Below are 27478 nucleotides of genomic sequence, written 5' to 3' on the forward strand. Positions count from 1 at the left end.
GTGATATCACTTGTAAAGGCAGTCCAGATGCTGTACAGGTTGGGAATCTGGAAGGACTGTGTGTTTGCACACATATGTGCATATAATATACTCAAGTGGCAAGGATGATGATGATGATGTTGATGAATTCAGTTTATAACCTATGGTCAACCAAGTATGAATGAGCATTGTTGATAATCTATTAGTGGCCATAGTAAATATGAAGGATGTATTATATTAAACAAGGGTGACTTACTTACACATTTAAGTCCTCACTTGGGACATTTTTATAGGCAGCCATGACCTTTAAAGAAGTGCAATTGAAATTATTTTTGAAATGGTAATAGTTTTATTGTATTTTATTATATATTTGTAATTTTAGAATTATTATTTTAATGGTTTTTATATGTTATACTGCCTTATGTAGGTTGCTTAGCTGCTCTGGATTCCTCATGAGAAAGGGTGGGATATAAATCAAATCAATCAACAGATATTTCTCTTGAATATTGTCTGAAAAATGAAATTATGTCTTTGAATATCATGTATATTTAAAATTGCATAATATGGGTTTACAGTTAAACATTCAGAAATTTAACAGGTTTTCCAAGCCGTTGATTTCAGTAGGTCTTGGATATGCTTAACTTGGCTCAAGCCCTGAATATGAATAATTGTAATAGTTCTGCTGATTGACTATTAACTAAATTGAAGAAATTGTAGCTTTGTGTCCTGATATTTGTGCCTTTATATTGTAACCTGAATGGGTCTAAATGACCGTAATTTTAAAAAAGTGAAAACATTTTAATAGCCGTATATCCGATTCATTGAACTTCTAAAGTTGAAACACACAGCTTCAAAAAAAAAAAAAGCTGGAAACTTCAGCTAGTTGAAGACCATTCCTTTTGTTTCAATTTGCGAGATTAAAGAGAAGGAATAAAGTTATTTATTATTATTTATTTATTTAAAATATTTATATCCCGCCCTATATCACTAAGATCTCAGGGCGGTGTACAGATAAAAACATACAGTATAAAACAATAAATATACACAGTTAAGAACAAATTAAACCATAATCCAAGTTAAAACAATAAGCCATGTTTTTACTTGGCGTCGAAATGCAATCAATGTTGGCGCCAATCGGGCCTCCAAGGGGAGGGCATTCCACAGTCGGGGTGCCACCACAGAGAAAGCCCTCTCCCTTGTCCCATCATAACATATATGTTGCATTGGTGGGATGCGGAGAAGGGCTCCTCCAACAGATCTAAGGTCTCAGGCAGGCATATATAAGTTATTTGTAAATACAAACTCTTTTTGCTCAACTATTAATGGATTCAGATTAACAAATTAAACCTGAGTTCATATGTGACTGGTTGGCAGTCCTTTGGGGTCTAGGAGCGGTGAGAATGCCTTCCTACATTTCCCCAATAGATATTGTTTAAATTAATGTGTGTTTATTTTTAGGTATTGACATTTAAAGAAATCAACTGGCAGATGATCAGAATAGAAGCAGATGCAATCCAAAGTTCTCAACATGAAATCATGAGTGCTCCAGTTCGTCTGATTACTAACCAGTCCAAAATCAGAGTCACACTTAAAAGAAGGGTAACACCGAATATAGATTTGTGGCAGCATTATATAATGCACTCCAAAAACAAAACAAATGACCACTAGTAGTGCATCCAGTTTATACATATATAGATATATATAGATATAGATATATAGATAAAAAAACAATTTTAATTTCTAAAATTTTAAATTTTATAGCTTTTAATTTTTTAAATGCATACATATAAACAGATTTTAAAATGTGAAACGTTTTGGTATAAAGCACCAGCTTCAGTCACAAACGAGAGTATGCTATGCCACTTATAAGCTGAACCAGAACCATTCAGGGACAGGCCAAACCTAAATGAGAGAACGACCACTAGTAGTCTATCCAGTTTATAAATCTATATAAAAAATTAAAAACTGGATGCACTACTAGTAGTCATTTGTTTTGTTTTTGGAGTGCTGTATACAGTATGTGCATCTCCTGCATATTGGTTTATTCCTTAATGATGGTGGAGGTAATGGAGAGATTCCACGGCAAAATTATATACATATATTATCCTCCAGATTCGTTTAACTCTGTTCTATTCAGTTTGATATGAAATGGACCGAAATGTTAATTTAAATTTCTACAAGTGTCTGTGGTACAGACGGGTCAGCAAATATTGACACTTTCTATTGTGGTGAGATTTCCTGCCCTTTTGGCGAAAGACAGGAGAACCTCTAGAGCCCATGCTGAGTCTTGGAGAGAGAAAGCAGTGAGGCATGTAGCTTCTTTCTGAATCTCTCAAGGCTCACTTCACACATCACCTCCCACTTCCCCACAGCCTTAGATATCATGCTGGACCTCAGAAGCTTCCCCCTATAAGCACCTTATTTATAGCATCTCTGAAGCTTGACATAATGTCACAGATAAGAACTTTCCCTCCCCTTCTGGATGGATGGGATCAGTGGTGAGCGCAAGAGTTTGGCTAGCTACCAAGGCTAGTCAAAATGTGTGGAATCTTATTTACAGGTATGCTCATTTGTCTTATTGCGACATTGGTGCTTGAACCTGTAATAATTTGCAGTTGGCACAAGAAACATAATCCCTGCAACAGCAGGAGTTGGGGGTCAAGGTCAGCCCTCAATTTGTCATCCTTGCTCTAGTCATTTGACATCAGTAGAACAAAGTAGCCAGCCTTCAGTTTACTATTGGCTTAAGACATGTTCCTAAGATTTTATCTACTTATAATTTTGTATTGATTTAGTACAATTGCTTCATGCATGGTTGATTTTGTTAACTTCATTGAGTTTGCCAAAGGAAAGGTGGGGCATACCTTTAATAAATACAAGCATTGTTTAGCCTCTTAAATCAACCTTTTTTCATCTGAAAATTCTTAGGACAAATATAATGTGTGTCAGGTGGTTAAATTCCCCAAGAAATGCTTGTGTAGCTTAATGATGGAAGTTCATGCTTTCCTGTGGTCTTCCTATATTGCTAACAAAAGGTCTCTCTCAGCAAGGGGTACAAAGGTGCAGAAATAATTGAACCAAGATTCTAGGCTGCTAGCATAAGGGTTGTTTTTTTAATAGGCTTCAAAATCCTTTACACTAATCCCAAATCCAGTATTGCTACCAGTATTCAGTATTCACTTTTTCTCCCCCGAATAGTTAAAGGACTGCAATGTGGTGGCATCGAAACTGATTCTAATACTAGATGACTTGCTGTGGGTTTTGACTGATTCCCAGTTAAAAGCTATGGTACAATATGCTAAATCTCTTAGTGAAGCAATAGAAAAATCAGCTGAACAGAGAAAAAGCCTACCTTCTGAACCGACACAGGTAAGCTAGCTTATTTATTTATTTATTTATTACATTTTTATACTGCCCAATAGCTGAAGCTAATCAGTCATTGCTGTGGCTTCCTGTTAGTGGGTACAAATTCAAACAAAAAGTGAGGCATACCTCTGTCTAATTCAATGGGATTTAAGAATTTAATAGTGTGAAAGTTCCACTGGTTTCAAAGCATCTTGTATGTGTCAAACTTTAGCTAGGTTGTTTCCAAAGATAGGACCATCTCTTTGAATTGCATCATTAATGACTGAGAATAATAATGAGGATCTGCTCATTTTGGTCTACAATGTCATATGGCTCCTCTGTTTTAGTCAAGAGAGCCGAATGTTAAACAAGATCATTGATGCGATAGACAACACAGTAAGCGAGCTGGAATGGTTGGATTTTAACATTTTTTTGAAACAAGAAAAAGGGGTAAGGCTGTACAGAACCAGGTTTTAGCTTCAGAGATTTAGACTGTAACCCAATAGCTGCTTATGTCTGTGTAAGCCTCCTTGAACTCAATAGCACTCAATCAGAATAGATATGTATAGAATTGCACTGTTAGCTAGGGGTTATGTTGCTAGCACTAGGAAGAACAGCCTTGTATGTCTTTGTATTTTTGCTATCTCTTTTTACTAATCTGAATTACATTACTCCAGGAAAACATTTATCCCTAGAAGCACTTTAAGATTTTGCATTTAAAGTTACCCCCATGCTTGATGGCTTGGCAGTGTGCTACTTGTTCTACATTGTCTTCAACCATGTCAGTATCACTGGTTTGAGTAGCAACTAATATTCTATATAACCTTGATAATAAGGTGCCACATTTGAAAGCTTTCCTTAACATGAAAGTCTTGAGAATTTATTTGGAGTCACTTTAACTTTGTGTTATTTCAGTACTTCGTGTATGCTGAGGCTCATGCTAAATAAGAAATTCCTATAAAGTTATATATTTGAATATTTTCAGAGTTCTACCCCTGCACCCAGTTCTCAGCAGGTGAAAACACAGCAGTCCTCGGCAGCTACCGATCAAAATGATGCAATTGTGAAACTATTCAATGATTTTGATGTTAAGGAAACTTCTTATCATCTAGCAATTTCACATTTGGACCTGCATATATGTGATGATATTCACGCTAAGGAAAAGGGTAAGAATTTTATTTGATGTCTCCCTATTATTGAGTATTGCTGTAGGCTTTTGTTTTGCCTGTCAGAAGGTTGGATTGATTGCTATATATTACCAGTCCATTCTATCCATATGTTTTCCAGTATATGTAATATTTGTTAAATGCTACTTGGTTCTTAACAACATCTTTAGTTAATTGCTCTGCTCTGCATGTTGCATAGGTATTTTGTCTATTAAGAGAATACACAAGGGAGTGAAAATGTTAAAGACTCAGGGTGCTTAAACCATTTGCCTAATTAAACTATAATTAGGTAAGCATTCATCCTTTCCTACTAGGAATTGACATCCACACATACTGATAGATGTCGGGAGTTTAGATCCTGCCCTATTTCTAAGACTCTGCGACTTACACAAATAATTAGACTTTCTCATTTCTAACTCTGACAGGAAAAAGAACAGGAATTGAATTTATACTGGAATGTTCCATAAATGCCTCCAAAACATTAAGTCTCCCTTGACAATTTCCCACTAAGCATTTGACAGTTGCAAAGCAGTTGTTGATTGGAGGGAAGATATGTAAACTCCAAGCAGCTGCTGGTCTTCTGACTGATGGCTATAAAAATGCTCACCTTCCCCTCAATTTCCAGCCATAGTTGTAGAATTCTTGGAGAGGAAGAGCGCAATTTCAGTATGTTGCCAGTCCTTTGGCTATGGGTGACTCTAGCATGCCATAATATTGTGGCTGCAGACTAAGAGAGGGCTATTCCAGACAACTGCTAAAACTGAATTTCTCCCTTTGTGTGACACTTGTGTTAACCGTGCTCCAGCTAAGTGTACTAGATAGGGCTTTGCTGTGAGAATAGCAGTACTCATGGCTGCATTTAAAAAGGGTGTGTGTGATACATGCGCTTAAAAAAGGAATGTAAAAAAGTAAGCAAAAGTTCACATCACAATTTAGCACAGTTATATATACCAAACTTCAGTTGGTATAGATACAGTTTACCAAAGGTCTTCATAGTGCACCAGTTTGAGAGCTACCGAGAAGAGAAACATGTTGCCTTAACAGAAGGAACTTCTTCATTGAGCAAAAAAATAAAAACTACTGTATCTTTAGTGTTAAGCATTGCCTTATTTTACAGATGCAAACAGGCGTATTTCAGGAGGTGCTATGCAGCTGTCCTTTAGTCAATTAACCGTTGACTACTATCCTTTCCACAAAGCAGGTAAGAGTAAATACTGAGTTGTGTTTACATATATTTTCAGTAGCCCGTACAATATGATAAGTAGTAAGTAGTCTTGTAAGGTAGGTAATTGACACCACTAGGGAATTTGATTCATAGCTCAGTCTTGCAGCTCTGAGAAGAAATATTAAAATTAGGATTGCAATATTAATCAGACTGATTAAAATTCCCAGTCTTGATTTTAAAATTATGAGTGCGATTAATGAGGTGATTCAACCCATGTCATTCAACCTTCCATTTTATGCCCTTGCAGCTCTCCTTTCTTTGCTGGGGGCTGCTTCTGCCAGAAAATGCAAGGTCGCCCCTGAGTCCCCTGTGATGATGACGTAGATGCCTCTGCAGTGCAAATGCAGATGATGATTCAGATGCATATCATTTCATCCCAGAGGCAGGGGCACCTGGAAGGAGGAGGTGTTAGAGAGAGGAGAGGTAGAATTGCGCTCAGCAGCTTCCCCAAGCACCTCTCCCACTTAGAAATGGGAGAAGAACCTGGAGGAAGGAGCAGAATGCAACTTCTTTTAGTTCCACTGGTGTCTGTGAAGATAAAAGGGAAAACTAAAGTTGCTTTTTGCTGCCACTTGCCACCCTTCTCTGGAATTGATTGCCCCAGAGACCCCTGAAATGATGGAGAAAGAAAGCTCATTCCTCTGGCAAAGTTTAATTACCAAGGAGGTGTATGTGTAGCTGCAACATAGGGAAAGATGCAAGTCTGGGGGAGGAATGTTCTTAACAAGGAGAGGTGAGTTATAGCGGTTAACCATTTCTGCTTTGTAATATCGGGATAATTCCAGTGTGGAGACAGATGTAATACCAAGTGTGTAAATATTGTATGTATATTTTTTATTTGAGTTTAAGAACGTGTGATTATGCAAATTTTAATTGGCAGATTAATGAATTAAAATCTGCTCAATCAAAAATTATTTGATTGGGTTGCATCCCTAATTGAAATATGATGGACTGTTTGACACTGAAGGGCTGGGGGAAAAACCCAATAGCCTCTATCTGAGCTTCTGGAAATAAATTGCTGGAACCTAGGAAATTTTACACAGGCTTGGGGAGGGCTGTTCCCAAACACCTGATGTCAGATGCGTACAGAGGTGTAGCTCTTGATGCTTGCCATAGTCTCAGCTCAAGCTAACATGAGTCATATTTTAAGCCATAGGCTATTGCAACAAAACAATGAGTCTGCCTAATAATGGCAGGGAAGATAACCGAATACTTTAAAACAGTATATCAAGTAATCATCCTAAAATGTAATGGCCATTTCATTACAAATATTTGCTTGATTTTAATTATTTTTTTGCTCCCACCACAGAAAGGGCCATTCCATGCATGATAATGTGAATAATATAAAATTCCCATCACTTCTTTAGGCCGTAACAAATAATATCTCAGTTTTATTGCATGTAGGTGGAAGAAAAAGAGGAAATTGAACTTCCTGAACTTGAACAGTTCTGAGATAACTGCCTCAGGGAATTAAAATGCCGACAAAAGATGTAGCTCTATTTTTCTCCTCGCATAATCAACCAGTAACTGGGAGACTTACAAATACAGTGTATTATGCTGAGTATATGGAGGTTTAGGTGTAAGTCATGACACTCTGTGTCCAGATTTCAGTGTGTGTGTGTCTCATATCATACATGCTATTTCTCTTTTTCCTACGCATACACAAAGTTGTTGAAGTGGGGACTTAGTGAACAGTTCAGACATCTTCTAATAGCTGTCATTTCGTAGAGAGTTTTACACTGCACGTAGGGAGTTTTATATTGTACTTTGAGAACTGTGGAAGGTGATAACAATTTCATTCTTTCCATGCATCTTTAGGAGCAATCCTGTGTGCAGTTCCAGTGTCAGGTTATAATTAAGAGGCATGCAAGCAGTAGGTGTCATCTCATAACAAGCAATGTATCACTTGTGTGGTAAACAGGATGTTGGATTAGATTATTTTTGAACTGATCCAGCAGGGCTCTTCTAATGTTTATTGAAGTGTTACTGCCTTAGCCATATGTATAACAAAGTTAGAAATTTACAAACCGACAAGAATATATTGTTTTAAAAAGATTTTAATTAAGTGTATGAGTTTTTATAAAGGAACATACTAGCATACCGTATTTATATAATTCTTTTTAATTTATATCTAAATGTATAATATTTGTAGATGATAGCTGCAGTCATTGGATGCATTATAGTGATGCTACCAAAGCCAGAAGTGGATGGGCAGAAGAATTATTACAGGAGTTCAAATGTAATGTGGAATTGCTTAAGCAGGCTGTGAAGGATCACAGTGTAGATTCTCCCACTAAATCCCCACCTCAGGGATCTCCACAGCACATCCAAGCAGGTAAGTTATCGTGTATACTGTTTGCTTATAAAATGAGAAGAGATAATGATCTTTCACCCAAGTTCTACAATCTATTTCATGAAAATAGGTCCCACTGGTTTCAGTTGATCGGGAGCAATAGTGCACTTGCATTGGGATTATCTGGATATTTTTTCTTACTTACTCTCACTGGAGTAACAGATCTAATTAGGCTTCAAAGCCTGCACAGATTACAACAACTGTTATGTTGACTAATTTGTTTTGATTTTGACACTATTGGCTTTAACAGGCTTTTCCTTTGGTCCCACCACCACTGGGATCTGGCCCCTGAGAGGTCTCCAGAATTAAACTTGGCCCTCGGCTGAAAGACATTCCCCACCCCTGATATAGAACAAACTTTTAAAATTACAATAAAAGACAACAAATAACAATGCAACAGAGATTTTACAGGTTGTCTTTTAGGTGAACAAGGGCAGGGGGGAGTTCAGTTAAGAATAAACTGTGTGGTCTATGTGATTTTATGCCTTTCATTTCTTATAGGCAAAGAACAGATACAGACTGGAATCTCGGCTTCCTCTGTATCATCTCAGCAACTAAAGGATAAACTGATGTCCAGCCCTGTGGTGGTTAGACTTGCAGATGTTAATATTTATCAGGTATATTTCAGTGCTAATTGCTGAAATTAGTCCTTCTGTTTCTTGATTCCACAATTGTGATGGACATCCAGTATGTGTTTCTGTGAAGTTTCTAGAGTTGACTTTCATTAAAGATGACAGACTTTTCCCCAAATTAATTGTTTGAGATAAAATAGTTTTCTTCTGAATTTCAGTTGCTAATAGTCTTAATCACATGTGTTTTAATCTGCAATCTCCACCCCCCTGTGATAATTAAAATTATTATATGATGCTCTCTGAACAGTGCTGATGCGAAGCAATTGTTTACACTTGCATATTTCACAAAGCCCCAAATATTCTATTTAATGCTGAATTTCGTATTTTCAGGTCTCTACTGCAGACCAGTGTCGGCGTTCTCCTAAAACTCTTATTTCTTGCAATAAAAAGTCTTTATACCTCCCACCAGAAATGCCAGCCATTCATATTGAATTCACTGAATACTACTATCCAGATGGAAAAGACTTTCCTAGTAAGATGCTTTTTCATTCTCTTCCATTTGTTTGATTGATGAATGATATCAAATTTCAAGGACAGCTTGTGTTCCTAGGGTGCAGTGTTTGGGGTATATTCATCAGATTGATCAAAGGCAGGTAGATGTAGAGAATCCAGGTTCAGATCCTTTCCAGCTCTGCAAGTCATATATTTAAGACTAGAATTCCTATTTCTGTGGAGTGTGCCCATGTGTATTCATTTTCTGTGGCCCTCAGAGCCATTCCAGGGCATCTCCTTATCAGTTCTGGACCAAGATGGTAGAGGAGTTGGAGTTTCCCCACTACAGGTTTGAAGTGTTTCAGAAACATTTTGGACTAAGTTATAACATTGTTTAAGGTCACTTGCTTATAGCAGCATATTTAACCCATTGATGTTGTTTCAAATACTTGCTGTACACTTGAAAAGGCTAAAAATACTGTTTAAGAAAATGTTACACTTCTCTACATAAATTAGTGCCGAGCTATAAAATAAAGCAAATTGTTGCATTCTTGACTAAGATATATTTAAGAATTCCCTGTGTAACTTTACTAGTATGAAGAAGAATTGGATGTTTCCTATTTGGACAGCCCCAATGACTTTATTGAGGAAAATAGACTTATGCTACCAGTGTGTTGTCCAAAGGTGTGGCCTATGCAACCCCTGTGTGAGATGGAAGTGTTTTGTGTTCATGCAGAGGCATTCCCCTGTTCCTTGCACCTACCCTGGTTACCAGTATATAAAATCAACATGCACACACACATGCACGTGTATATAGTGAACGTGGGTGCTGAGTTATGATTACTATGTAGCTAAGATGGAGCTACTGGGAAACCAGAGGCAGGTATTGGCATGCGGAGTGGGTGGGGGTGGGGGACAAAAACAACTGAATGAGAGAACTAAGCATGCTCAGTGGCCACAAAATGCTGAGTCTCTGAGGAGAGTGGGAATGGAATGGAGTAACCTGAATGAGAGCATGGCTGACTAGAACAATGAAGAGGGGCACTGCACAATGCAACAGTGCACTGCACTTCCAACTGTGTTTCTGCTGTTAACAAGCTACCATTGCTGGATCGGAGCTGTTGCTACAATAGCTTTAAGGGGAAAGTAATTCTCATTATTCTTCAGAGATGGTATTCTGTGCACAACCTGAACATTGGCTCTCCAGATTTGCTTTTAATATGGCCAGAATATTGGATTTAGTTTGAGTTAAAGTCCTCAGCCATATGTTAGAGTTTCTGGTTATTTTAAATATATATATATATATATATATATATATATATATTAAAAAAAAATTAAAGCACGTTTTAGCTGCCTTTCAGGTGGATCACAACAATAAAATATATAAAAACTGTTAATATGTTGAAAGTGATAAAATGTAAGCACAGTAAAATAGCAATAAAAGCCAACAATAAAACCAGCAGCAACAACAGCAACAGCAACAGCAGTCATAGCAAGAGAAGGCCATGGTAAAATAATATGTTTTCAAGGCCTTCTTAAATGCCTGCAATGATGGGGCATGGCAAACCTCCAATGGCAAGTTGTTCCAAAGAGAAGACTTTGTCATGTGTCATCTTTTACCTAATTCCTCTCACGGGTGGTCAAATGAGAAGGACCTCTCTTTCTCATCTAAAGGTACGGGCAAGCTAATAAGGGTAAAGGTGGTCCTTCAAGTAACTTGATCCCAAGCCATTTACGCCTTTAAATGTCAAGACCAGCACTTTGAACTCCTTTTAACATTTTTGTTTGTTTGTTTTTCTTTTAGTTCCAAGTCCAAACCTTTACACTCAGCTAAATGCTCTGCAATTCACTCTGGATGAGAGGAGTGTTCTTTGGCTAAACCAGTTTGTGCTAGACCTGAAACAGAGCCTCAGTCAGTTCATGGCCATGTACAAGTTAAATGACAGCTCAAAGTCAGAAGAACATGTTGATGTTCGAGTTGATGGGTTAATGATAAAGGTACAGTTTACAAAGATACAGCAAAAATGCTCAATGTTATATTCCTGCAGTGAATTTTGCATGAGAACAGCCTCTTTAAGTAAAATTAATGTTTTGTAAATGCGGAGCAACTTGTGAATTGCAGACCACACATGATGCACAAGATTTTTTCCCCGCCCTCTTAGTTCTTATTGGATATTTGAAGCTTCCATTTTTTAAAAACAAAATTTCTAGCTGATTTGGCTGACGACAAAAAAAAAGTGGAACCTGTTTGGGAAACACTTCTCAGTGTAACATTGGATACCATACAACTTTCCCGACTTCTGTGATCATATAAGTGAAGACCATTTGAGGTGTTAGTATGCACGACAATTTTAAATATAACTGAAGTTTAATTATCTCCAAAAGTATCTGGCAATTGGGGAAGAACGTACAATCTTATGTAAGTATCCTTTACATTAAATGCTAATAGAAGTATCCAAGCTAAGATGGTGTGGGGAGCTAGAGTGCTTGGCACTAAAATAGATCTTATAATGGGCATATTTGAAACCTGGAACTCAGGGAACTGGTGAGATATGATTTATCCCTGAAAATTTATAGGAAGGGCAGGAAAGTACATATTTTTGTACTTTATGTCAGACACTTTTTTGGGGCATAATCTAATAACCTAGAAAACTGAAAGAGGAATAAACTCTGCAGATTTTTTGTGAGTGGAAATGTATTTTATTTATAGTTAAAATATTTCTAAACCAGATACCAGGGCAGTGTACAAGAGTGTGATCAAAATCATCATACAGTACACAGTAAAAAGAACATAAGAGCTATGCTGGATCAGACCAAAGGTCCATCTAGTCCACCACTCTGTTCACACAGTGGCCAACCAGCTGTCAACCAGGGACCCACAAGCAGGACATGTACAAAGCACCCTCCCACCCATTTCCCCCAGTAACTGGTGTATATAGGCTTACTGTCTCTGGAAGTACACATAGCCAGCAGGACAGTAGCCATTGATAGTCTTCTCCTTAAGGATTGTATCTAATCCATTTTTAAAGTTATCCAGATTGGTGGCCATCACTACATTTTGTGGTAGCAAATTCCGTAGCTTAACTGCTCTGTGAAGAAATACTTCCTTTTATCTGTCTGAACCTCCTACCAGTGAAACAATAAAACAGCATAATAATAAGACCCCAAAAGGACAGCAAATATAATAACATACCAATCATATCAACCAATTAAAATGTCTGGTTAAACAAAAAGGTTTGAGCTGCTACTAAAATGACTACAATGTCGGTGCCAAGGGATGGGCATTCTACAATCAAGGCACCACAACAGACAGGGCTCATCCCCATGTTAACACATATGGGCTGTTCAGACAATACGGTAACCCACACTTAGTGGTTTTTGAATTGTGGGTTAGCATGTTGTCTGAACATCCGCACGGTGGCCTGTTAACCACCCTGAACAACCCAACTACAAACTATGAGTTGTTCAGGGTTCTCAAGGTAGCTTATTCGATAAAATAAGCCACACTGCATGATTAACAAACCACCCTGTAGATGTTCAGACAACACTCTAAAGCACGGTTCAACAACAATCTACACTCAACCACTGAGTGTGGGTTAGTGAGTTGTCTGAACCGCTCTTATATGTATCCAAGGTACTTGGTGAAGAGCCTCTTCCACGATCTTAAGGCACAGGCAGGCTGATATAGGGAGAGGCACTTCTTCAGGTACTTCGGTCCTACACAGTTTAGGGTTTTAAAGGTAAGCTTCAGTGCCTTGAATTTGGCTCAGGAAGTAAAAGGCATCCCGTACAGCTCATTTGCAACTGGTATAATGTGATTTCACCTGGCTGTACTAGTTACAGTTCTAGCTGTCACATTCTGTGCCAGCAGAAGCTTCTGAATCTTTTTCAAGGACAGCCCCATGTGCTCACATCACAGTAATACAATGGGAATGTTAACCAGGGTGTGAGTCATTATGTCCAAATGTGACCTAGAAAGACCAGGCCTGAAAAGTATTTTAACACTGTTTTCCCCCCACCCCACCCCACCCGCCTCCAAAATAGAAGCTCTGAGGCTGATCTAAAGGAGAGGTGATTCTGGACTTATTCCTGAGTGGTGCCCAGAATCTAATGTGAGATATGTTAACCCAGGGATAGCGCTATCAAATTTAGCATCTATAAGTGGAAAGCTGCTCAAAAGGTCCCAACTCAAGGTAACAATGGTTGCAACTGATGAAATAGGCTGTGGTCTATCAAGCTTTATACCACAATTACTACCTTTTAAAGTGTCATAAGACACTCTTCTATTGTTTAATTTGCCAATACATATTTTATCCTTCATTTAGTCTTCATTAAGGAAGATCAACTTTTGTGCAATTATTCCCCCAAACATATTGGCCTTGTTTGTACACCCCTTGTGCAACATCCTGTATTTTAGCTTTTATAGCCAATCCCAGTGCTACTTCAGCTCCCATTCCTGTTTCAGCAATCCCAGTGGGGTTACAACCCACACTTGGGGAAGCTATGAAGCTTAACCACTTCTAGGCATATTTATCAATATATTTTATCAATATATTTATCACTATTCTGTCTAGTGTATGCGCTCACTCCCACAGTTTGAGAAGCACTTTATCAAAAAACACATGTCCATTTATTTATTCATAATATTTATATATTGCTCCCCATTCAAGAATTTTGGAGCAGTGAACAAATAGAATAAAAGAATAAAATGGAATAAAAACACATTAAATACATTTTTAAAAGAAACAAAGTCCAAATAAAACCGTGGCTGGTCATTCAGGGAGAGCTTCCTGGAACAACGTTTTCAGTAGGCTCTGGAAGGAATATAAGGTTGGTGTCTGCCTGACCTCCAAAGTCAGGGAATTCCATAGGAAGGGGGCCACCACACTGAAGGTTCTTCTCCTGGTGGACTCCAATCGGACCATAGGTCCATGTGGAACCACCAGGAGCATGCCCTCAGAAGACCTCAGTGACTGGGCAGGTTGATAGGGGAGAAGGTGCTCTCTCAGGCATTCTGGTCCCAGGTTGTTTAGGACTTTGTACACTAGTACTAAAACCTTAAACTTGGTCCGGTAGCGAATAGGCAGCCAGTACAGTTCCCTCAGTAACAGAGTTGCATGCTGGAAAGGGGCAGCTCCCGACAACAGCCGAGCTGCTGCATTCTGCACTAGCTCCAGCTTCCACAGTAGCTTTAAGGTCTTATAAACTCTGGCTTTGTAATTATGTTTTATGTTTTTCATTGCAGTTTATCATTCCTTCTGAAAGGAAACAAAACCATAGGGATGATCCATGTGAAATCTCCATTCAGAGTTCTGAAATGATTGCTACGAACACTAGGCATTCACCCAACTGTAGACACTCTGATTTGGAAGCAGTTTTTCAAAATTTCAAAGACTCTGAATTTTTCTGTAGAACTTTCACAGACTTTCCCAAATCCCCTGACTGTTTCAATCTTCTGCATCCAATCTTCCAGCGACATGCCCATGAACAAGATACAAAGATGCATGATGTCTATAAAGGTTTTATCACCCCAAAACTGAATAAATGTGCACTTAAAACATCTGCTGCTTCTGATGTCTGGGCAGTGCATTTTTCCCAATTTTGGATAGACTATGAAGGAATGAAGAGTGGGAAAGGACGGCCAATAAGTTTTGTGGATTCATTCCCGCTTACATTGTGGATTTGCCAGCCCATAAGATTTGAACAGTCACACAAAGATCCCTCTTTTTATAATCAGAAACCTCTTAACATTCCGAAAAGTGACTCTAGTGACCTTGCTAGTCGACTACAGCGCAAAAAACTTCTGAAAGAGTATTATAGCACTGAGACTGAAGCCTTGACTAATGGTATTGAAAACATGTGCCCTCCCAACACCATATTGGGAACCCAATCTTCACGTTTTATATCTGATGCAGATATTCACATTCTTGTTCACATTCAAAAACATGTGAGCATGCAAATCAATCATTACCAGTATCTTTTCTTACTCTACCTCCAAGAATCCCTTGTGTTCCTCCTAGATAACCTGAGAAAAGATGTGGAGACTGTGACAGGGAAACCTGCAAAACAGGCAGATGTCTGCATTGGGGTCTTACTGAAAACTGCAGACATAGCTCTGCTGCTCCATCCACTGATGCAAGGAAGCACCTGCAAGTCTCCTGTTCTGGGAGAAGGAAGTCCAGTGGCATCAGATCTCTCGCCCATGGAAAATGGAGAAACTTTTGGATCTGAAAGCAAGCTAGTTCCTGCTCTTGCTACACAGATGAGCAAATCAGATATTAATGTTGTAACTGACTGTAGATCTGTAAATGCTGATTATTGCAGAGCCGTACCAATGGAACCGTTTTTCAAATCAGATAGTGATATGGATTTGCGAAGGGGAAGTTCTTTCTCAGATGATGCTTCAGAAAAACTTTTGTGGAAAACAAATGAAGAAAATAGTAGTGGACTCTTCAGTCAAAGTGATTCAGAAGAAATTTGTGAGTCACTAAGTGACAAGAGTAATACATATGCCAGGGATTTGGTTTCTCTTTTGGGTTGCAGAGAAGATTCTGTGGAGATGCTGATGGACAAGGAGGAGGATAAAAGCATTTTTTCAAATAAAGAAAGTGGAGTGGGAGGCTCACCTCTTAAAGTCACAGAGTTAGAATCTGATGCTATGTGGCAGTCGGAAGTGCTTGAAAACGACAAAGAAAAATTGGCCACAGCCAAGATGCTTGTATTTCAGTCTTCATTAAGGTATCAAAAATGTTAAGGCTAGAAAATTAACTAATTGTTTAGATTCAGGGATAGGAATCAACATATTGAAGTAAGAGGGACTATGTATGTTTTGACTTGAGGTTGTACCATATGTTACCATTACTTAGAAGCTGGAAATAGTATCTTTGCAACAGCTTCTTCTAATATGTAGTCTATTACATATAGTCTGTATTGTATCTAGGTTGGAAGAATTTCCAGTATTTAGACAAGATTTGAAAGGTATGATAGTTTATCCTCCCATCTGTCACATTCATGTCCTACAGCAGTGACAGTGAAGCACTTACAAAATAACAGGAACCTGCCACATTGTTCAGCCTTCATAGAACAGTGGTTTTAGGAGGCTTGCGAACAATGCAGGTGCCCATTGGAGATCCTTCCTTTTAACTATGCCCAAATGTAAGTTTTTTAAGAAGAACACATGGGCAAATCTGCTGCTCCTAATGCTACCCACAGACTTCTGGCTCTTAACTCTTTACAGGAGCATCATCTATAGTACAGAAGTCAAAGATGAATACATTACTCTACTAGGCTTAACTTCAGATAATTATTTTATATTTTTACCAGCATTTGTTTTAATTTTATGTTTTGGAGGATTTTGATTTTCTTTTGTAATTTTTTCCACCTTAAGTAATAATTTCCTAATATCTTTATATTAAAAAGTGGAAAGCCTAAGGAACCCTGCCAGTCCAATCTCCCTGCATTCTCTGTTTCTTATAAGAACATGAAGAAAAGTCCATCACAAGTCTCTTTGGATACCATTTCTACTGATAGCATGTTGTTGGAGGAACACTATTTGGAAAGTGATGGAAGTGATAGCCACAGCTTTTTGGAAAAAGGTAAGCAAAACCTACAGAAGTATTGTTTGGCTTTAAAATAACATTGGATCAAACAGTCTGTTTTGATATTTTTTCTTGATTTCACAGGTGTTTAGTGCTAGCTTTAGTTTATATTTATAAAGAAAGAAAGAAAGAAAAAACTTAATTTATAATTATAGGTTTCAAAGGTGCAGTTTTGGACTGCTAGTGGAATATCCATAGTTGGGGATACACTGTACTGAGTCCTTTAATTGAGAGGGTTGGCTTACCATATGGCTGATGAGTTTCCACTTGACATTACTGCCAAGTTAATTAATCTCAGCCAACCAAACCAAATCCTTAGAGTACTCCTCCCAGATAAGTTGTTAATTATAGCAAAATTCTATCAGTGATTGCATGGCCAAATTCTTATTATACAAATGAGGCATTTTATTAATGAAGGTGAAGTTTGGCTTTGTGTTCAGCATATATTAGCAAACAGTGCTATGGGTGTCTGGTTTTTTTAATGAAAAATTCACTTCAGAGAAATTTATAGGTTAAAGTACAAGGATGATTTTAAAAGTGCAGCTTTCTCTGTAGTTTTCTAGCAGTGAGTTGAACCTTGTTTAGTTAAACTCATAGTTCTACTAAATGTGCTTGAATTTACTCTTGCAGTCTTTACATCGTGGGACCTATCCTTGCAGATTGCATCTGGGGATGGTCTCTTCTTATGAGTTTGTGTTACACAGTAATAGGTAAACTCTTTCTCAAAACTAATCTCACTACTCAGTGATGAGCTATGGAATTGGCGGAACTCCAAAATATTTCAGCAGTATTCACAGTTCATAGTACAACATGCTACCCTCTCGCAAAACTTGGGAAAATCGGAATGTAACAAACTCTGAGTTGGCACAGACTGCCTGTGATTCAATTGCTTGATCTACATAATGGCTCTAAACATTCTTTTGCTTCTAGTAGAGCATGCTAACACTTGTATGCTATTTTGGAGAACTAACAATAGAAAGATATTTAAACGAATAGATGGGTATTTCAGAGGCTGTTCATTTGATTGAGGATTTAAACTTCTTTTCCTGCTCTGGAAGTTTAATAGTATAAATTCCCCAAAATCTGTAGTTTATGGTAAAAAAAAATCTCAATTTTTTTAAAAAACAATCTATGATCACTTCTAATGCAGCCCAATAAGTTGGATGACTTGGAAGGGAAAAAGTCTGTACAGTATTTCTGGATGGATCTGCAGTGACTGAATTATGGTTATAGATGAACTTAATTTCAGCTTGTCAGTATGCCACTAAAAGTGGTGGGAAAAACCCACCTAAATATAAAAGCTAAATAACAGAGCGGTATATGTAGATGTCCCCTTTACCTCCTCCCAATTCCCAGCTTATATGGGAGGATTTAATCAAATTGTTTGAATTTGTTTGAAACCAATCAGTGTAGCCAATCTAACCAATAGGCTAACCAATCTGTAGCCTATCTTGATTTTCTTTACTTTTGTTTGGAGTTAGATTAAGATGTATTGAATGCCCATGTGTGACCTGTCGCCTGTCACCCCTTTTAAAACTAGTGCCAACAGCATGAAGTACCATCAACAAATCTAAACACATCTATCTTTTTTTTTTTAAATAACATGGATATACAAGCTATCTTGTCCAATAAACCAGTGGAAAATATTGTTGATGAAAGCACAGTAAATGAGAACTATGGCGGATCATCTCCAGATGTCCTCAGTGCAGCTTCAGAGAATGCTCAAGATGCTAATGAAGAAATGGTAATACTTCTCAAATGAGTAGGGCATTTTTATATGTTTCTCTTCGATGGGGTTGTTTGAGCAGCTCATTGGTTGGGAAAGCTTAAATGTTGCTACTCTGAAAATAGTTGGGTGAGGAGGAATAGATGTAAGTGTGGGTGGCATGTTTTAGGTAGAGAGACTGAGTTTGCATGCCACACTAAGCCACAGTGGGTTGTGGCAGTGTGGCTTAAAGCTCCATCACACCCGGGGTTAACACGCTCCCTACCTTTGTGTTTTCGTTCCTCAGTTACTTCCTCTTTTCAAAAGAGGAAGTACAGAACGAGCACGAGGCCCATTGAGTTCACTGTTCTAATGGTGCTGCTTCTGCACACAGCAGGAGAGAGCAGCAATTCCAAGTTTTAAAAAAAATCTGACTTAAAGAGGGGGGGTTTGTTGCGCAAGGAAGGCCAGAAAGGGCGGAAGGCATGCAGGAGACAGACAACATCATGTGAGGGACCTGAGCAAACTCAGTGAGTGCCCAGTAATGAGCGTGCAATAAAACGCTCTTTGGATGGAGCTTTTAATGTGACATCTGAACATGAAACTGATTTCCTGGGTAGATTTGTGCAAACAAGCCATCCTGAAAACCCACTGCTTGTCTCAGGTTTGTTTAGGTGGCTTAATATGGTGTCTGAACGTGGCAGGGCAATTTTTTTCATGGGTTGTTGGGAATAGCTAGGGAGCCAGACAGCAAGAGGTGCAAAAAAACCTGCCGCTCCTTACAATCTTGATAGTTCTGCCACCATCTTCCCTCACCCCTTCTCATTCCCAGGATAATTTTTTTATAGGATTCTGGAAAAAAAGTTCTCGAGTACACTTCCCCCCCCCCCCCAGGAGCAAATGAACACTGCTAGGAATTTTGCATAATTTCCCCCTCTGTTTTACTGCCATGAATTTTGCTTAATTTGTGCAATCCTGCTCTGTAACCCTCATGTACATCTGACGGCTAACAAGGGAGACCAGTGGAGCAGAAAAGACAACCACAAAGTTGGGGACAGAGAGGAGCTGAAAGAAGCTGGCAGCTGTAGGAGAGGAGATGCTTTGTGTGTGTGGGTGCTTACTTCAGTGAAAGTGCTCGAAATGCATGGGGGTCCCCAACCCTGCTGCACTTTATGTAGCTAGCTTTCGATTTTTAGGTTCTCTTTTTGTTTTGATATGTGTCTGTTTTGTCACTTCATTTGTAATTTTGTAGAGCCTCGTGTGGCGCAGAGCGGTAAAGCAGCAGTTTCTGCAGCTGAAACTCTCCCCACGACCTGAGTTCAATCCCGGCAGAAGCTGGTTTCAGGCAGCCGGCTTGGGTCGACTCAGCCTTCCATCCTTCCGAGGTTGGTAAAATGAGTACCCAGCTAGCTGGGGGAAAGGTAATCATGGCTGGGGAAGGCAACGGCAAACCACCCCACTATAAGGCCTGCCAAGAAAACGTCAGCGAAAGCTGGCGTCCCTCCAAGAGTCAGTAATGACTCAGTGCTTGCATGAGAGGTTCCTTTCCTTCCTTGTAATTTTGTGACTTTGTGAGATATCGGACATATCATATAGAAAGGCAGGATATACATTCCCTAAATAAATAGATTTCATAATAGACCAACTTAAGTATCCTGTCAGCATCCCAGAGGTAAAACAACTGAAATTAATCCAAGTAACTGTGACAATGTATTGGATGCAACTAATGCAGGGAAAAGCAACTTCAAGCTGTCTAGTAGCCAGTTTCCAGCCCCTGGACTCTCTCGGGGGCCACACTCCTGCTGCAGTGGTGGCAAACAAAGAGGTGATCTGAGCAATCTTCTCAGAGTGGGTAGCAAATATTCCCAGTGGATTACAGAACCTACATTAACAGAAATTGATCTTAATTGTAGGTTGCCTTCTGCAGTTTTGATTGCATATCTTATTGATTCGATGTAATATTAGCAATCAGTTGAGAAAACATACTGGCAAGAAAATCTGAGCTTTTATGGATTTATTTTTTATTTTTGTTAACAGATGTCTGTTGTGGTTTTCAAAATACTTGGTGTTAATGCTGAAATTGACATCAGAGGTGAAGACACCGAAGTGTGCCTTCAGGTAAACCAGGTTGTACCAAATCAGTTGGGCAATATCAGTGTTCGACATTACCTTTGCAACCGAACAGCGGGTAAGAACTAATTCAATATAAGAAGGCACTAGTGCTATTTTCACACTTGTGAAAATGTCTTTAAGGATTGTTCTTTTTTGTTAATAGATCATGAAATAGGCTAGTTTGGATAATTACAGATTTTTAAAGTTTCCTTTCTTGTAAATGTCTGAAAGCACCTTTCTGGAATCAATCTAAAGAAAGGTCATAACCTGGATATTTGTCAGACTTTTCACACTGCAATATACAATTATCTGTCTCGTTCTCTTAGGCACTTGGATTCATACCTATATATTGTTTATATTGTAGAGAATGTAGATTCTTTATTGCTTATTCAATACATTTTGTGGTGTTGTTAAAGCAGTGATGGGGAACATCTAACTGAGTTCAGCTCATCGGGCCGGCCTGTCCAGCCCACAGAGCTTCAAGTGAGGCCCTGCCCCCTCACAATGTCTGTGACAAACATGTTTGCACACTTGCAACATAAAGATTATGGAAGCAGTTATCTGTATAGTTAGCTATGCAAGACTGATGTAATTTTGTGTTTCAAAGTAGGCCATTTTTATATGAACTACTTACATGTTGGAAAATCTGTGCAGATGCATTTAATGTCCTGTAAAGTGGCTCACGTGGTTCTGTACTGGTTTTTATAACAGGTTCCGATCCTAAAACGGTGACTGGGCCAATTAAATCAATTCCCGAAATTAGACTGAGATGGGAAAATGGACCCAGTGCTATAATACATTCATTGCTGTCTGAAAAAAATGGGTTTCTACAATGTCATGTGGAAGGTCTGACAGCCAATTTCCTAACTTCTTCACTTATGAACATTCAGCGTTTTTTGGAAGATGAAATGGTTGCAGAAGTGATGCCTATGAATATAAAAATTTCTAATACAAGGATCAACTTAAAAGTATGTAATTTTAACAATTCCTATCTTAGGTACTAGTAAAACTATTCTTAAAAAAATTAAATGCTGTCGGTCATTTCACACAGTCACTGTTGGGTCTAAATTGGCTTCATACAGGGCTGTGTTCAGTATGTTTTCTTTAGGTATATGGAAGATATGTATTAGTCAGTGGATAATTATTCATAGAATCATAGAATAGTAGAGTTGGAAGGGGCATATAAGGCCATCAAGTCCACCCCCGTTAAAGCATACCTGACAGATAGCTGTCCAGGTGCATTTTGAATGCCTCTAGTGTGCGAGAGCTCACGACCTCCCCAGGTAATTGGTTCCATTGTCATACTGCTCTAACAGTCAGGAAGTTTTTCCTGATGTCCAGCCAGAATCTGGCTTCCTGTGACTTGAGCCCATTATTCCGTGTCCTGCATTCTGGGATGATTGAGGAGAGATCCTGGCCCTCCTTTGTGTGACAACATCTCAACCTTCGCACACCCTACTCCTGTGGGCTGGCCCAAAGCATTTTGCTGCCTGAGGTGAAGGAAAAGATATCCCCCCTCCACAATTCCATCTATAGAAGCCAACTGGACAGACAGCTGCATCTTACACTGGAGATAGGGCAGGATCCTTCACTGTACCTGTGGGACAGCAGGCTAAAAAAGGGGGTGCAGGCCATGCTGTTTGGAACAGCTCTGATGTTCAGTGGAGAGGAATGGCAATCCACTAATTTGACTGACTAAATCCCCCCCCCAAAAATGTCTTTGCCTTTGTCAGAAAAGGGCCTGTGTGTTCAAGTCAAATGCTGATTTCAAATCAAAACTAAATGTGATAATCACCAAAGTGATTATCTATTTACTATCCAACCATCAGAAATTTAGATGGATAATTGGAAATATATTCTCAAGTAAAATCTTTTTAATACAAAGACTCTTTCTGTGTGATAAGTAAAAGTATAGTTCAACTACATTTTAGTCTTCATGTAATTTCTTCAAGTACCTTTTTCAGTTGCAGTAGTGTAGTAACTGGTTTGCACATATCTATTTTATATTATACATTAATACACTGTGCATTCACCCTCTCCTATAGCATTGGTGCAGGGCAATGCTGTTCATTCCCAAAACAAACAAACAAAAATAAACAATAACTCTTGCTAACAGGGGAGGTTGAATGCACAATTTAGTAATGTGTAATATCAAAACTTCCAATTTAAAAATTCACACTAATGTATGGTTCAATGATCACGGTCTTAGCATGGAAGTCATTGAGGAAGCCGTTTTTGGAGCTCAGCCAGGATATTAAAAAGAAATCTCTATTTCTTTTATTTCTAGGATGACAGCCCACGTGACAGTCTGACAGCTCCTGAACCAGTCCCAGTAACCCTGCATATTGATCTACTTATGGTGGAGAGGAAAGATGATGGTTCATTTTGCATCAAAGGTGTGTCTGTCTTCGTTTCTTCATTCATTTTAATATTGTTAGACACACTGGAAATACTTGTATTGAGAGTGGATTAAAAACTTGTAAGTAAAAAATAGTCCAACATCATTAGTATTGTGCAGCATCTAATGTAATATTGATATATAGCAATAGAAATTAGTATTGTAATATATAAAATTGATATACAGCAATAGAAATTTGTATTGTTATGACTACAATTTTTCTACTTAATATGTTTTATATTGGTATTGTACACTTTGTATAGGTCAATTGCTGTGTTTGGTGTACTCGTTTTAATTTTCTGATTTCTCTTGAACAGATAATCGAACATTTAGCAATGATATACCAAAGGCTAAGACAAGTAACAACACAGGTGATCAGGTTGCTGAAGCAGGCACACACAAAAAACTGAACCATCTGTCCCGAGCCACACAAACATCTCCAGAAATTAACAGATCTCCTAAAGCTATTAAGATTGATTCAGTCAAAGAACAGGTAATCATAAATCGACTAATGTTTTTGTAAATCTGCCTTTATGATGGAAGTATATCAAAATTATATTTTCAGACTGTAAAAGATAATATAGAAGTCTTTGGAGGATATTGGATGCAGTTGCTTGGATTTCATTAGTGTTCTTTACCTTGAGGATATCGAAGGAGTACTGGGGGTTGTAAAGACCACCCTACGCTGTTAAGAGTTTGCTGACAGAGGTTAGAAATATTTCACTCAGGGAAAGAAGGTTCCCTTTTCTATTACAGGAGGTGGTGACACCCCCACTTCCTGTCCCCTTGTATAGGCCATCAGTCAGAGCAACCGAAGCAGCTCAGTGCCAAACCCATGCTGGAATGATAACTGTTTTATGCTTTTGTTGTAGGTTGTTGCCATCTGCTCGTACCTTGAGAGATTGGTTATATATGTGTTTAAATAAATGAAAATAAATATTATGAATTTTTATTGGACAAAGCTGTGTTCTCACCAGAGACAGTTATGTTAGATGCCGTTGCACATCTGTGGGAAACTAAGCTAGTAGATAATGAATTTAAGTATCTGAGAGAATACTGACACTTTCAAATAGGCTAATAGCCACTTTTTTAAACAAGTTCAAGTAAGTTCAACTGCTTTCAAAAATATATTCAGAGAAATGGGGGCTGTTTGTGGAGCTGGTAAGGAGCACTTTATAACTTGGTCCAGATGCTTTTCAATTACAGCTGCACCTTCCATAAGCAACTGATTTGGCAATTCCTGTGCAACAATGTAATACATGCAGAGACATTTAGTCCATTATAAAGGATTGCCATGGCTGAGGCTAGATCAGAAACATCCTCTAGCAGTAACTTGAAACAACTTCTGGCAAAAGTTGCTCTCCCCTCTACACCCCTTACCCCGCCCTGTGCTTTTGGGATCTACTACAAGAGCTGCAAAGCCACCATGTCATAGTCCTGCTTTGGAGCATGGCTATCAGTGTGTCCCTTGTGCCTAGACCGTGCTGGTAGAATAGGGGGATGTTGATGGCTGGCATCCAGCTGTACACAGGAATAGTAACAAGAGCAATGTTGTAGTGGAGGTTAGTGTAAGCTGATGTGAAAGAGTCATGTAAATCTGTACATCTTAATATTCCAGGCACTGGAGAAATAGCATCCTGGCCACATAAGCAAAAATCACTGCTTTAGTGTAGAGATGCACAATTAAAACATTGTTTAATTTCTACAATATTTTTCATTGTACAAGTTCCTTGACAATATTTGTAAAATTTAGCGTGATTTTTTTTTCTTGTCTGCCTTGAAGTGCAATTCAATGTATGTTTACTGAGAAGTAAGGACCACTGTATACAGTGCGGCTGATGTCTGGATACATGTGCATAGGATTGCAGCATCTAAGCCTGTATTTTTCAGATGTTTTTTCCACAATGAAATCTGCATGAGCAAAATGTTTGCAAAGGATTGTGTAAAAGAAGACAAAAGATATGGAGTCCTTTCAGATAATTTATACTTTTGTTAACTTTTATTGGAACAGCACTGTTGATTGTAAATAGCTCTTTTGTCAAAATTAACCTAACAATACATAGCAACACTAAAATATGTATTTTCTTTTTAATTATTCCAGCTTATTGAAGAAAATGAATGTCTTAAACAGGAATTAGCCAATGCTAAGATGGCTCTTGCTGAAGCTCATATGGAAAAAGACACCCTGCTTCACCATATAAAAAAGATGAATATGGAAAATAAACGGTAGCAGACTCCATACATCATTCTGGAATAAGGGATGTATTTTAGACTGTTTTTTGGAACCTGAGCTCAGAACAAAATTTCTGTGGAATATGCACTCCTGTGAATATCTACAAAGAATTAGAACATGTGTTTCTCATTTAGCCCTGATTTAAGCTGCAGTTATGCAGGGAAATTTGATTTTTGTTATACTAATTTGTTTAATAGATGGTGGCATGAAAAAATGTACCATGTGTCATTGCTAGGGAATCTTCACATATGAAAATAAAAATATTTTACTGATAGAAGAAAAATACTGTTCAAGGGAAATTTAATTTGCACTGTAAATGTAGTTGGACATAAAATGGTCCACTGAAGCTATTAGAGCATGATGTAACCATCCAGAAAGTGGTTTTAATACTAGCAGAAATTGCCTGGGGAGGAGTACCCGTTTTATGCCCAAATTCTCAAAAGGTGTTAATGCTCTGAAACTACTCACAGTATAGTGTGTGAAAGGTGTGAACATAAACAATGGGGAAAACCCTCAAGCTATGCAGGAAACATGCTAGGGCTTGGTTGCTTTTTATCGACTACCTTTGCATCATCAACTGGGAAACAATGTCGCATTGGTTGTTTTCTCCATGCGACCAGTATTACTTGAGCCACATCATCAGAACGCAGCACAGCTGGATAGCTTCTGACCCATCCTACAACCCATGGCTTCTTGCAGGGGTTGTGCTATGGGTTAGAACCCATCCCAGCCACATTGCACACTGGGTTTGGACGACACAGCAACCCATGACACCATATGGGTAATTAGGTAAATGGTCACACAAATGACATACACAGGGGGAAACAACCTATACTGCACTGTTTCTCTCTCTGATCTTGTGAACTCGTCCATTGGCTTGTAGAAAAACAGTAATTAGATCAGGGCTCTTGTTCAGTGATGATCACTGGTCATTTGTAGACACATTCCTTAGTTTGATTTACTGAAACTTCGCTCTCAATCAGGTACCAGAGAAATATAAATCTTCACCAGTTTCATTTTGTAAAAAGTGTAATTTAGCTGTATATTAATGTGCTTGGGGAGAAAAGTTAATTATTTATTGCCCTGTTGAACTTGTGCAATTCCATCAAAATGTAAAGCTGCATTTTAAACCATGGGTTACTTGTAAAAACTTAAATTCTAATTTTCAGCTGAAAAATTGTTACTAATGTATAAATAAAGAGCACAAACTTCGTGCAAGAGGTTCTAAGAAGTTTTTAAAATAACAAGCAAAAACACACACTTGGTAGAGAAATTCACTTTGGATTGAAGTATATAACTGAATAATTGAGACCTTAGTTGGAAACATTTTTGTTGGTATTATATTTGCTGTGTCTGAATTGTACAACATTTTAAGAATGAGGGGTAATTTTTTTTTTTAAAAAAAAGTTCAAATAAGAGTCCTAATATTTAAAACCTGGTTAGAGTTTAATTGTATGGGGAAACTGAAAAACTGCCTTGAATGGAACTGATTTTAATTATAGCTTTCTCGAACATAACTTTCATTTCCCTGGATTAAAAAATGAAGAAGACATGTCATAAAGAAGAAGATTAAATCAAAATATTTTAGATTGTTGTTGACCCTACTATTGCATGTCTATCATATACAGAAGACCTTCATAGCTATGGGTATAATGTAGCATTCCCCAACATGGGGCCCTCCAGATGCATTGGATTACAACATCTGCTAGCTGGGTATTATGAGAGTTTTAGTTCAACACAAATCTTTCACAAGTTGGGAAAGGCTGCATCATTTTTGCACTCTACTGCCATTTTAATGGGTAAACGAATCTAACATTTGAACTGGCCATTTTAAAGCAAAGAATTGCTATGCTAAGTGGTCTCTGATTAAATGCGAAAGTTTCCGGTTTTGGTGCTATTGTATAACCTTTAATAAACCTCTCAAATCCTACAACTACAAATTACATCAGTAAAGTCTTATGAGTGAATGATGGCTTCTTATTCAAATATCCATTATAACTAGAAGCAGTTATAATTTTTACAGAAAGTTGACTCCAAATATTTCAGTTTTCAGTGGGGGCATGTATCAGGATTTTTTCTCCCTTTATGTATTTGATAGCTAAAATCAATTGGAACACAATCACAGCAGAATAAAAGAGTTAGGTCAGGTAGAATTTAATATTTTGCTTTTTAGAAAAATGAGCAAAATAATAAATTCTACCTGACCTAACTTTCACTCTGCTGTGGTTTAAAATATTAATTTCATATGGGAAAGGGGTCATAAAATGCCAAGTCTGCAGTATGGGAAAAATTAAATATAT

At 38.1% G+C, this 27478-nt stretch overlaps 1 protein-coding gene across 3 annotated transcripts in view; it reads left to right on the forward strand.

Moving 5' to 3' along the window:
- BLTP3B (bridge-like lipid transfer protein family member 3B) overlaps nt 1-27131 on the forward strand; it is a 43779-nt gene extending 16648 nt beyond the window's left edge. The window contains exons 6-21 of one of the 3 annotated variants that reach the window (XM_063133701.1): nt 1438-1578; nt 3178-3348; nt 4310-4490; nt 5608-5691; nt 7868-8050; nt 8570-8685; nt 9031-9172; nt 10937-11130; nt 14378-15870; nt 16552-16727; nt 18347-18474; nt 20473-20623; nt 21259-21515; nt 22835-22943; nt 23263-23438; nt 25047-27131. In XM_063133701.1, the coding sequence (XP_062989771.1) occupies nt 1438-1578; nt 3178-3348; nt 4310-4490; nt 5608-5691; nt 7868-8050; nt 8570-8685; nt 9031-9172; nt 10937-11130; nt 14378-15870; nt 16552-16727; nt 18347-18474; nt 20473-20623; nt 21259-21515; nt 22835-22943; nt 23263-23438; nt 25047-25175 (3831 nt within the window). In that variant the 3' untranslated portion in view covers nt 25176-27131. Of the gene's footprint in view, nt 1-1437; nt 1579-3177; nt 3349-4309; nt 4491-5607; nt 5692-7867; nt 8051-8569; nt 8686-9030; nt 9173-10936; nt 11131-14377; nt 15871-16551; nt 16728-18346; nt 18493-20472; nt 20624-21258; nt 21516-22834; nt 22944-23262; nt 23439-25046 lie in introns of those variants that run through there. The other 2 variants (XM_063133702.1, XM_063133704.1) reach the window with 2 other exon arrangements.
- The last annotated feature ends 347 nt before the right edge of the window (nt 27132-27478 follow it).

The sequence above is a fragment of the Elgaria multicarinata genome, chromosome 9, assembly GCF_023053635.1.
Source record: "Elgaria multicarinata webbii isolate HBS135686 ecotype San Diego chromosome 9, rElgMul1.1.pri, whole genome shotgun sequence".
Classification (NCBI taxonomy): domain Eukaryota; kingdom Metazoa; phylum Chordata; class Lepidosauria; order Squamata; family Anguidae; genus Elgaria; species Elgaria multicarinata.